Below are 13,261 nucleotides of genomic sequence, written 5' to 3'. Positions count from 1 at the left end.
GGTGCACAAAATTCATGCATTGGGGGGTGTGTGTGTGTGTGTGTGTGTGTGTGTGTGTGTGTCCCTCAGCCCAGCTTGCACCCTCTCCAATCTTGGACCCTTTGGGGGGTGTCTGACTGTCAGTTTAGGCCTGATCCCAGGATGTCTGACTGCCAGTTTAGGCCCAATCCCGCATCAGGCCTAAACCAGCAGTCAGACATCCCTCTAACAATCTGGGACCACTGGCTCCTAACTGCTTGCCTGTGTGCCTGCCTGATCGCGCCCCTAACCGCTTCTGCCTGCCAACCTGATCGCCCCCAACTGCCCTCCCCTGCTGGCCTGATCACCCCCAAGGCTTTTATTAGTATAGATATGACACTTCACAGAAAATTTCACTAACCCTGCTTTACAATAACGGCTTGAAGATTGAATCACTGGGGCCAGACAACAAGATTTCCTTTCTTTGAATAGTGGAGGGAATAATTATCTTATCTTTAAGTTGCCCTTAACATCAAATGAGATAATGACTTAGAAAAGTATAAAAGCACCATATAAAGACAACTGTCTTTTTCATGTACTGAAAAGACAATAGTGGTAAAATGAAAACCACTATTTTTCTTCTCCCCCTTCCTTCCATTACAGCCTTTATTTAAACTTTGAAATTTATAAAAATTTCACTCCTATTTTCATTTCTTTAGATTCAATATTATTTTGTATTAGTTTCAGGTTTTATATTAGTTACAGAATAGAGATTAGACAATCATAAACTTTACAAAGTGTTCCCCGATATTTCCAGTACCCACCTGGCATCATACCGTCAGTACAACACTATTGACTATATTCCCTATTTAAGTGACAATAGGTTTACAGGTTCCTTCCAATCTTTCTTTTGTGTTGCTCACCCTTCCTTTTCTTTCTCACGTCTTCACTCATTTTCTTTATATAGTATTTCAATTGGCCCTAAAAGCTCAGTGAAGGCATTGGTACACGCTTAATCCATTTTACACACCAGGAAACTGAGGCCACTTTCAGTTGGGTGTGGAACTGGACTCAGCACGCAGGGAGCCCTCACAACTGCGCTCTCCGCCTTTCTTAAGGGACAGCCACGGGGCAAACAGAACAAACCTCCCCGTGAGATAATGACTTAGAGCAGTGGTTCTCAACCTGTGGGTCTCGACCCCTTTGGCGGTCAAACGACCCTTTCACAGGGGTCACCTAAGACCATCCTGCATATCAGATACTTACATTACGATTCATAACAGTAGCAACATTACAGTTATGAAGTAGCAACGAAAATAATTTTATGGTTGGGTCACAACATGAGGAACTGTATTTAAAGGGCCAGAAGGTTGAGAACCACTGACTTAGAGCCTCGTTCTTAAGCACCTCTTCATCGTGGATGTCCACATTCTTTCCTCTCCCCCGGCCCCTGCCCCCATTCATTACTGCCCCCCCTTCTGTGGAGCAGGTGGTAGGCTTCGCACTCAGGTGCGATGGGAACTGGGGGTGGGGCGGGCGCAGGCTTGCTTTTGGGCCAAGGCGGGAGCAGAAGTGCGCGGGCCAAGGTGAGGCCCGGTTAGCGCCGGGAGCTTCGCCAAACCGCCGCAGTGGGGTACCCAAGCAGTGCCGCGCCCCTCCACTGAGGTGGCACCACCCCTCAACCCCCACCTCAGGGCTGTGGTTCTGCGCCTCTCCGCCCAGGCATCCTTTCACGCCAGAAGTCATCGCCTGTTTCCGCGTTTTGGGGCCACTGCAGAACCTCACTCTCCGCAGGCAAGGCAGATCCCCGCCCACCAGCACCCTGCCATGGCCCAAGCCAGCTCCAGTGCACCCCGCCTCAGCACTGCTCTGTGCCCCTTGGGCCGCCCGCCTTCTGGCCGGCCACTTCGCAAAAGCTGGGCAAGGCGGCTCCTGGGCAAGGAGCCGCCCCTTAGGCGCAGGACTGTCAGCACGCCTGCAGACCCCCTGACTGCGGCTCCTGGCTGGCCGCTTTGCCAAAGCTTCCTCTTCCTTCAAGTGCTCTCCTCAGACCCCTAGGAGCTTGGCTCTGGTGGCCCCGCCCATCCGTGGCTCCCTGCAGCCCCCGCTCTACTGGGCTCATGGAGCACTCTGCTGGGGAAAGCGTGGTCTTGGGGCAGTGGGTAGGGGTGTGGGGAGCAGCTCCAGTAAAGTTTAGTAAACCCCAGGTTGGCATTGGGATTTGTCTGCGGCCATGGAGGAGTCTGCCTGGGCAGGACGAAATCACACTTAGACCCAGAGTGACGCCCCACAGCCCTGCAGCCACGCCCACCCTGTGAAGTTGTAATGTGACAGCATACTGGGCAAATTTGCATATTCATCTATTATATATGTAGATGTACTAGAGGCCCAGTGCACAAATTCGTGCACGGGTGGGGTCTGGCAGGCCCAGCCCCGCCCCTGATTGGGGTGGGGGGTGCCGATTGAGGGCAGAACTGGCTGGGGGGAGAGGCCGTGGGCCGACTGGGGTAGTGGGGCCAGCTGTGGAAAGGGGCTGTTGACCGGCCAGCCCCACCCCCGAATGGGGTGGCAGGGACTGATCGGGGGTGAACAACCTGAGGGAGGGGCCATGGATGGTTGGCCAGCCAGCCCTACTCCTGATTGGAGTGTGGGGGGCCGATAGGGGGGTGGAGATGGCTAGGGGAGGGGCTGTGGACCGATCAGGGTGGTGGGGGCCCATCAGAGGCGGGGCCTGTCAGGGGGAGGGGCTGCAGGCAGTTGGCCAGCTGGCCCAACCCCCGATCAGGCCTGTTTGCTGGACACAATGGACGTCATAGCGACTGGTAGTTCTGGTCCTTACAGCCTTCTGGTCACTGGCTTTTTATATATATAGACTAGAGACCCAATGCATGAAATTTGTACAAAAGTAGGCCCTCCTCTCCCCGGCTGCCAAAACCGGCTTCCCTCTGGCACCCAGGACCCGGGCTTCCCTCACAGCCCCGGCTTCATACGGAAGAACATCCAGTTAATTAGCATATTACGCTTTTATTATTATAGACTAGAGACTGATGCACGAAATTCGTGCAAGAGTAGGCCTTCCTTTCCCCCAGCTGCCGGCATCAGCTTCCCTCTGGCACCCAGGACCCAGGCTTCCCTCCGACCACCGGCAGGCACCTGGGACCCAGGCTTCTCTTGCAGCCCCGGCTTTGTCTGAAAGGTCATCCGGTCTAATTAGCATATTAGGCTTTTATTATTATGGATATATAGATAATCTCTGGGATAAGAGTCTTTAAACGTTTATATAGAACACTAGAGGCCCGGTGCACAAAATTCATGCACTGGGGGAGGAGGGTGTCCCTCAGCCCAACCTGCACCCTCTCCAATCTAGGACCCCTCAGGGGATGTCCGACTGTGGTTTAGGCCCGATCCTACAGGGACTTCCCTCTCACAATCTGAGACTGCTGGCTCCCAACTGCTCGCCTGCCTGCCTGCTAACCGTTTCTGCCTGCCAGCCTGATCACCCTCTAACCACTCCCCTGCCAGCCTGATCAACGACTAACTGCACCCCTGCCGGCCCAGTCGCCCCCAACTGCCCTCCCCTGCTGGCCTGATTGCACACAACTGCTCTCCAATGCCAACCATCTTGTGACCACGTGGGGACAGTGGCCATCTTTTGCGATGGTGTGACAGTCAACTTGAATATTACCACTTTATTATATAGGATTGTTTGAGATTGAGGATAATTGAAATGATTTTATCTAGGCACCAAGAGAAAATTCTTAAAAACATTTCAAAATGCAAGCAAATAAAAGTAGTGACCTAAACTGAACATATTTCAAAACCATATGAAGTTGACCTGACTTTCTTTTTCTTTAGTGGACATTTTAAAACACAAGTTAAAGGCAAATCTTGTTTTATCTATACCCAACCTACCTTCCGTCATCCCCATTCTGCACCTATTGATTGTGAAGGAAATCTCAAATGGATCACATGAAGGCATTCATAATGTACAATATATATCTTGCAAGGGTGGCTTGTCTCTAGTCAAAGTTATATTTCAAAGAATCATTAACAAAGGGTACAAATATACTGACAAAATAGTCCATGAAAATATTAAAAAATGTCAAAAATGGACCAGAGGAAGATAGTTAAGCTATTGTAATTCTCAAACATGTTTACAATTACTGATGTAATAACTCATAAGAATGCTATTATTAAATGTTTATCTTGTTGTCCCTTCTTATTCACATTTACTATTCAGATTTTTATTTGTTGTACTTTATCTTTTTAAAAAAATATATCTTTATTGATTTCAGAGAGGAAGGAAGAGGGAAAGAGAGATAGAAACTTCAATGATGAGAGAGAATCATTTATTAGCTGCCTCCTGCACATCCCCTACTGGGGATCAAGCCCACAACCCAGGCATGTGCCCTTGACCGGCACTGAACCTGGGACCCTTCAGTCCTCAGGCTGATGCTCTATCCACTGAGCCAAACCAGCTAGGGCTATGTTGTACTCAATTTAAAAGACACTTTTCCACAAGGAGTATGCCAATTTGGCATTTCTAATTATAAATGTGACACTAAACAGGGAAATTCCTCCAGTGAAAATTCTGTTCCCCCATCATACTGTTTGGCACCATTTGTCCTCATTGTGACTTTTTTTCCATTCTGAATTTGCTTAGCAATCCTCTTCCTACCTGATATGCAAAGGCTTGTGGTGAGTTGTCAATTATTATAGTTTTTGAAAGATCTCTTCCAAGGATATTTAAGTCCTTTATATAGTTTCCTTGTACACAAACACAATGTTCACGAAAAAGTCGGTGCCTAAACATAAAAATAAAAACAAATTAACTAAAAAAAAAAGCAGCCTCTAAAAAGTATAACATATACTGAAACATATACACACACACACCATAGGCTTTACACGTTACGTCTTATTATTTTGTCACAAAGGAAATTCATATACAAATGTGGGCCTAAGCTTCAGGCTATAGCTTTACTATAAAAATTCTTAGCAATTACTAAAAACTTACAACCAAATATTACCATGTCTTAAATGGTTTATCCCAAAATGTTATATAAATAAAGTGGGATTAAAAACTCTGTAAATTGTTTTTGTAATTTATTTAACCAGAAAGCTCAGTTCAGATGCAGCATCTGGTTGTCAGCAAGGTCCTGGCTTTTAAACCAATTTTCCAGATGGTTGACTGAGGCACAAGGAGGTCAGGTGACTTGCCCAAGGTCAAACAGTAAGTCAGTGGTTAGCCCCGCATTGGAACCCAGAATCCTCCTGGCTCCCAGTCCTTTGCTCTAACCAGAAGACCACACAGCCTCCCTACCCCTGTACATGCCAGAATAGAAAATATAAGAAGGAACGTTTCTGTGTTGGCATTTAAAAAATGTTTTTAGTTTCCCTTATAGTTTTTGAGAAAAGGTGGTCAAAACATTCCATCATTTCAACTTTTCCCACTCATTTTTCAATTTAGTGTGTGTATGTCATTTGAAAAAACAAGGACTGAATGAAATGAATTTAGATTTAAGTATAACATGTAAACTGATGTTTCACTAATGATAGCTGCTAAGTTGAAAAATTCTGTATAATTTAACAAAGCTATTAAAGGTTTTATACTTAGGTACTGTAATAATGATATAATCTTCATTCCGAACTAAAAAATATTAGTCCTGTATAATAATTTGATGGTTTGGCTTCCTTGTGTCTTTTTTTTAATATATATTTTATTGATTTTTTACAGAGAGGAAGGGAGAGAGATAGAGAGCCAGAAACATCGATGAGAGAGAAACATCGATCAGCTGCCTCCTGCACACCTCCTACTGGGGATGTGCCCACAACCAAGGTACATGCCCTTGACCGGAATCGAACCTGGGACCTTTCAGTCCGTAGGCCGATGCTCTATCCACTGAACCAAACCGGTTAGGGCTTCCTTGTGTCTTAATTCCACTAAACAATTTTTCAAAAGCTAAGGCCTACTCATTCATACCTGTATTTTTAATCATGCAATTTTAAAAAAAGGGCAATTTCTACCAACAAAATCTGTCATAGTTCTACCACCACCACCCCCCCAAACAAACCTCAACCTTAAAAATATCACTGCCAATGAACAACAAAAACAGATCTAGAGACAGAGAAGCATCGATTAGATGCTCAAATCTCAGAGGGAAGGTAGGGGAGGGTGGGGGTAAGGGAGAGATCAACCAAAGGACTTGCATGCATGCATATAAGCACAAGTGATGGATGCAGACAGGGGGTGAAGGTGAGGGCAAGACTGGGGGGGGGGGGGAGGGATGAGGGGATAATGGGGGATAAAGACACATTTGTAATACCTTAATAAAAATTTTTTAAAAAAAATCACTGCCAGTGGTAATGGCAAAGAGTTAAGAATTTTACAACCAGACAAAATATAGTATAAATAATTCTTTCCCCATTATAAATACTTTTAATTAAATTATCATCTATCTCTAAAAGGCTTAAAGACAGTCCTACTTTGAAAAAATAGACTAAATAAAAGGATTTAAGTAATTTTATTTGCATAAACATTTAGATATGAGGCAATTGGAGAGGCAGATAGAGCATATGTACATGCAAGTCAGTACCGATGCTTTTTTCCCCACGAGCAGCAAGCTCACCCAAGTCAGGAGACAACTGAATATGTATATGGATACTAACAGTTACTTTAAATTAAGCTGAAGCCTCTCCAGTATTCAAAAATCCGAGAGTCAATAGCATACATTTGCAGTTTTAGAAAGAAACTATATTTTTGTTATTTTTTATTTTTATTTATTTTTTTGCTAGTCATCAAATTTGCATTTGGACTCATGGGATTGAGAGATCATAGGAATTTCTGAGTTTACCTTGTCACCAACATCGATAGTTCTCTATAGCACTCTAATGATTTCAATATATTGTTCAAAAAGGTTTTCCTGTTTTAAGTTTTCAAATTGTAACAAGATAAAATAAATTTAAACTCCTAAATGTGAATATTTTAGAAAACTAATTTAAAAGAGGGATAAGATTATAATTGCATGAGTACAATTTGTCCTCCAGTAAAATGAAAGCTCCAAGAGGGGAAGGGCTTGTGTGGCTCACCACTATTCCCTGGAACACTGGAGGGACTGAATAGAATGAATTATCAAAGCAAAATCATTTGTATATTTTTGTTGAAGTTGGGTAAAATGAGCATAAATTATAATATACTCTTATGAATAAAAAATACATTTTCTATTTTGTATGTCTAAAGCTTGCTTATATTAAAGATAAAAATAAAATTAACTATAAGGACAAATTTTAATCCTTAGATAAGTTTAGGGTTTTCCATTAAGACAATATGGGAGCAAGCATTCAAGAAAATGAATAGCCAGCTATTAGGTTGTTATAAGCCTTTTGTGGCATCACTCTCAGCTCTTGGTCAAAAACTCAAAGATTAACTCCCATATTTTATAGGATGCAATAAGACTGCTTTAGTCTTAATATCTCAGTTTAACTAATTTTCAAACTATTTTAAAATTACCCAAGGCAATCCACCTAACCAGGAACACACTGTATCTGCTGGCTCAGACACACACACAGGGAATAACCTGAATGACTAAGCCAACTGCAATTCCCAATTAGATTCATGTAACATTTTCTTTCCATGGAAGATAAATTTGCTCTTGAAAAAAGCAAGAGAGTTTAATTTAATCCTTTCTGTTAAAATTAACTTTTATTTCTCTATGCCATTAAAAAGGTGCCATAACATGCATTATATCAACATAAAGGAAATGAAAACATCATGCACACAGTGAAAAATTCCACCTACTTCCCTCCCCCAATCCCAAAAGAAGTAAGGATACAGATGTAACAATAAATAAATACATTTGATCTTCGTATCCTTTTAAAGAACGTCTGTCTGGAATTATAGCATTAGGAACTCTTTAAGAGTTTGGGCATTTAAAAAATTCATTTATTTTCACCATTCAGCACGACAAATCTCTATATATGTAGCCAACTTAAAAAGGCCATTAAAGTTAAATATAATCATAGTAATTTCATAGATCAGTGTGACAGACATTTCCACTATTTCTTAATTAAATTTACCTGACCAGTTGCTTTTTAGGGTCTAGTATGTTCAGTAACTTGTCTGCATACACCTTCTTAGAAGCAGTAAAAAGAATGATCTATAAATTCAGGGGAAAAGAAGTAATCATTATACATGATCTAAATATGGGTACTATGTTGAATAAAATAAAATATTTATGCTGTTCAGCTCATGCATGTTTACCTCATACATCTGAGACATTCGTTCCAAGAATTCCCTGAAGAATGGCCTTAATCTCACATAAACCTGAAGAAATACAAAGATGGCTTCAGCAAATAAACACATAAAATAGAACAAACTTATTTATAAGATATGTTATATTCTAACTCTGGATATAGTATAAATTTCATATTTTAAAGAAATAAATTTTACTACCACTCAAAATGTATTTTACATTCCAAAAATCACTTAAAACAATCTTTTGGCAGGGTAATAATCATTGATCATTTCATTCTTTAGTAGTTAAATACCAGCATACAATAGTACTTCATGGAATATAATTCTTAATAAACATTTAACCTAAAAATAAAAGGTTTCCCTCTGAGATTTTGATCCACCAATCAGCTCCATCTTCCAGCCAGGTAGCATCCATCCAATTATTAGGCAGGCTGCGTGTCCATCTCTAGCTGACCTATCTCAATGACCTTCCTCAATAATTACTCAGAATTTCTTCTCAACAATCACCTGCTAAGAATAGCTTTATTTCAATTTTCTATTAAGGTAAATAATGTTCAAGAAAGATATGTTTGGCCTGGCTGTGGTGGCTCAGTGGTTGAACGTCGACCTATGGACCAGGAAGTCACAGTCTGATTCCTGGTTGGGCACACACCCAGGTTGCAAACTTGATCCCCAGTGGGGGGCATGCAGGAGGCAATCCATCAATGATTCTCTCTCATCATTGATATTTCTATCTTTCTCTCCCTCTCCCTCTCCCTGAAATCAATAAAAATATATATACATAAAAAAAGAGAGATGTTTGGATTGGTAGGTTTAAATAATTGGAATATTTTCAGAAATCAAGTTTGTTTTTCTACATTTACTGATTCAGATGTGGCATCTAAATTAATACTACTTGACTACTTGAGATAAAACTATGATAGTCAAATACAAGTTGTCAAAATCTATTAGCACTATCAGGAAAGACTACAGCACCCAAAGAACTGCTTTATTTCTGTGCCTGTCTTCTTGCCTACATTTAATGTAGCTCTTGTAATATACTCCCATATTTAAAAAGCACAGAAATATAAACCATAAGCAACCACTAAAACTGATTTACAAAAGATCTGGCTCCTTTAAATTGTATTCATTTTGTGACAAAATTTTATAAAAAGAAAATTTTGTACTACACTCAAAAAGGTGATTATTAACCTCAAATACTATGAACAAACATTTGCAGAACACCTACCCGATTCTTTGGATTGAGATTTTAAAAAACACAACAAAAAACTGTGGTGGCAACAAATTAAAATCTAGTTCTAGGAATGTTTTAAGGGCAGAACAGTGAAATCATGCAAAGGACTCTAGGAGTTAGGGACTATGTACTACCAATCTTTGTAATTTCCAATGCCCGAAGGGTATAAAACAATGCCAAATATATAGTACTTGATAAAAACTAGTTGAGTAAATGAAATAGAACTGCCTGAAGTTAAGCAATATAGATAAAACAGGCTAATTTACATGACTACATAAGGACAACTATAAATTTTTTCCACAACTTGATCATTCATGTAAGACAAATTTTGAACATTAATATACTAATATCATCTGACCCCACCCCCAAACTAGAATGATAAAGGTATACTTGTTTGTAATCCTACTAGGCATTTTATCTCAATTTATTGACTAGCCAAAAACAAAGTAAGCCAAGTATTCCTATCCCTAGCAAATAAAAATAACCAAATCCTCAGTATCCAATCGCTATGATTTAGGATGAGTTACAAAAATTTTAACTAGAGTTGCTAATTAATTTTAACATTTTCATCTCGAAACATTTAGTATACTTTGTGGCCTTGGTTGAAAACCACACACCTTACTTGTTTGGTAATCCAAGTAACTGACAGATTTTAGTTATATTACTACCTTAACTAACAAATCATTTTTTATTAACTATGGGTTTTGAAAAGATTTATTATGGTCAAGAAAAAATAAATAAATTCTGCCAATACTTTTTTTTGTAATTACCTCATCTCAAGGAGGATACTAAACCCTGAAACATCAGATCTTTCTGATTGTTGCTAAAGTTTTTATCACTTACATGCACTTAATAACCAAAAATATTTCTTTTTACATATGTATAAATGTTTTCAATACCCCTGTTATCACTTGCTCTACATATTGTAAACTAAAATAAGCAAGGCCTCTGTAATTTGGGATGTTTCCTCTGAACATGAACACACATCATTTTATAGGAATAGTTCTACTTAAATAATATTGTACAAGCATAATAAGTGACGTTTTCCAACTTCTTATACAGTGATTCCAGATTAGTTCAAAACTAAAACCTCATTATGCACTCAACTACTATATTTAAATATAAAATGCATCTTAAATGATATTATTTTCAAAAGGTGCTTGTTTACTGAGGATGAAAGGTGGCACTAAAGATGGGGAAATATATTGCTAGGGTGTTTCCTTACCATAGTAAAATATAGTAACTGTTGACTGTAAAAGTTCCTATCCTGAGAACAACATCACCATTTGAACAGAGGTGTTTCAGGATTAAAAGACATAAGCAGAAACTGAAGTGGTTAGTGAAAAAGACAAGAATATAAGAAAGGTACAAAGTTACAGTGAGCAGGGATAGGATTGGAACAACATGGGGTTCTGCCATCTGCTGCAAAGGCAAAATCTCAGAACGAAAAATAGAAATAGAGATATAAGACCAGCAGGATCCACGTCATTTGGATGGATATATATAAGCAGAAATATATAGAGGGCAGGTACTGTCCAGTAGGAAACAAATAAAAAACGATTGTAGAGTATGTATAATGAGGCTATAATCAATCACTGTGTTAGGGCACAGAGATACATTAACATACAGATGCACACAAAGGCATGCTTCTAAATGCTTCAAAATCTATTCCACAGATGCTCAACTCTATTTTCTTCTCCTAAAATAACAAAGATTCATGTCCTGAGCTGCCTACTTCCTATTTTCTACATTCTTTCACTACTTAATATTTCAACAACCATCCTTCAAAACTTGCAACTCTTCAAAACCATGTCATCTCCCAAGTGTAAGACTAGGCCAAAAGTCTCATTTTAGTCTGAATATATATATATTATCACTGTTTTTCTGACATTATTATAATAGATTTTATTTTAAAACTTGAATAATGAACACATTCATAAATGCCTATTTTGGGTAATAAGTCTTATTGAAGACATAGTCTAGCTACATTACAAATAGTGTTAATCTTCTATCAGTAAACCAAATATAGTTTGAAATGTTAATAGTTTGAAAATAATGTATAATGCTATAAGAAATAATCATTATTTAAGAATACCCAGATATGTCTTCAATAAGACTTATTACCCAAAATAGGCATTTGTATGTTCATTACTCAAGGTTTAAAATAAAATCTATTATTATTATAATAATATCAGCAAAACAGTGATATTGGGACTGATTTTACGAAAATTTTAATTTTATATAAAAGTGATAAGTATATAACAAAAAAAATAACATTACATTAACAAAACTTGAGATGAACGAAACCTGACAGTCTGTACTTTCTTTGGCATTAAGACAATGAGAATATTCTATAAGTGTGTGTATAGATGGTACTAATAGGCCATAAATAGTTAATATAACTAGATTTAATAAGAGCAGTCATTAAAACAGCAATCCAGTTATAAACTGATTATAAGTATTGTGTGATAAACTCTTGTCTAAATACATATTCATGTCTAAGTATGCAATGTTAAATTATACTATATACTGAATAATTTCTGACTGCTTGTTTACTAAACTTTTATCTATTATTATAGATAACTTTCACAGCATGAACAAAAAAGGAAATAAAACACGCAAAGATAAGCAGTTTCAATTTGTTGGCAAGTGACTGCAAAAAACAAAACTTCTTACATGTAAATCTTTTTTGTAAAAATATTTCTAAATGGTTTTAAGTACACAGATAATATGACCTTAACATATTTGAAGAGAAACATGTGTAATCATTTTTCTATGATATCCTTAGAACTTATCACTACACTGTTGTAAGCGAAAAAAAAAAAAAAAAAGATAAATTCAGTGGAACTCACTCACTTAAGAGTATGGCATCTTTAAATTAAAAAATAATTTGTGAATGCTATTTCATCAGCAGAAAGAATTTAAAGCAGTATAAAACTAACAAAAAATAACAAAACAACAACAAAAGAAAACTAACAAAGCTGGGGAATGTGAAGAATGAGATGGTACGAATAAGTGAAACATCAAGATACCATAGATCTAACCCTTCTGTACACCTCAGTTTTCTCATCTATAAAATGGGTATAATAGTGCCTATCTCATAGGGTTGTAAGGATTAAATAAATTAATGCATGTAAAGCACCTGGAACGGAAAGTGCCTGTCACATTGAAACTACCAATAGCTATTACTATTATCCATCTTACTATTTAAAAGTAGTGGATGGTAAGGAAAATAGATGGAATGATTCTATGGGACAGAATTGGGCAACCTTAATTAAAAGAGAAAGCCCCATGGCTATAAGCTATATTTTTAGAAGAGGGACAGTAATAATGAATTGTATCAGTTGATAGCTTAACTATTCAACTTGCTTAACATTTTCTTAACCTCAACACCAGAGAATAGACACAAAACTCCAACCTTCTCCACTAAAAGAGGGTTGTGCTCAGGTAAGCCCTGCGTAGGCTTCAACTTTATAACCCATTGGGTGATTTCACAGTCATCTTTTCACACAGTTCCACTAAGAGTTAGATGGCTGGTGAGGAAAGTATTTGTAGATGGATCAATCAGGGGATGAGTAGGGAAACACTAAAACATCACAACCAATAAAAATAAAAACAATTTAAAAACATCCCTAAACTAAAAGCTTCTACAAACCTTATACTGAATTAAGTATAAATTTAAAAAGGAATTTTCTTATAGAGTCCAAATGGGATAAAATGAAGCTGAACACATTCAAATAACTGGTATAGCAAAAGTTAGCAAAAAAGAAAAATTTTCAAGTAAAAGCAGCCATTATATATACACACACACACATATT

At 38.5% G+C, this 13,261-nt stretch overlaps 1 protein-coding gene across 8 annotated transcripts in view; it reads right to left on the bottom strand.

Annotated features, from left to right (window-relative positions):
• CTDSPL2 (CTD small phosphatase like 2) overlaps positions 1-13,261 on the bottom strand; it is a 92,755-nt gene that overhangs the window by 6,738 nt on the left and 72,756 nt on the right. For 5 of the 8 annotated variants that reach the window (XM_023757597.1, XM_006093121.3, XM_006093122.3 and 2 more), the window contains 3 exons: positions 8,216-8,278; positions 8,032-8,111; positions 4,637-4,763 (listed from right to left, as the gene is read on the bottom strand). In XM_023757597.1, the coding sequence (XP_023613365.1) occupies positions 4,637-4,763; positions 8,032-8,111; positions 8,216-8,278 (270 nt within the window). Of the gene's footprint in view, positions 1-3,545; positions 3,978-4,636; positions 4,764-8,031; positions 8,112-8,215; positions 8,279-13,261 lie in introns of those variants that run through there. The other 3 variants (XR_002830350.1, XM_023757596.1, XM_023757598.1) reach the window with 2 other exon arrangements.

This window comes from Myotis lucifugus, unplaced genomic scaffold (assembly GCF_000147115.1).
Source record: "Myotis lucifugus unplaced genomic scaffold, Myoluc2.0 scaffold_109, whole genome shotgun sequence".
In the NCBI taxonomy this organism is placed as follows: domain Eukaryota; kingdom Metazoa; phylum Chordata; class Mammalia; order Chiroptera; family Vespertilionidae; genus Myotis; species Myotis lucifugus.
The sequence above is the reverse complement of the archived record's forward strand: the minus strand, read 5'-3'. Positions and strand labels throughout refer to the sequence as shown.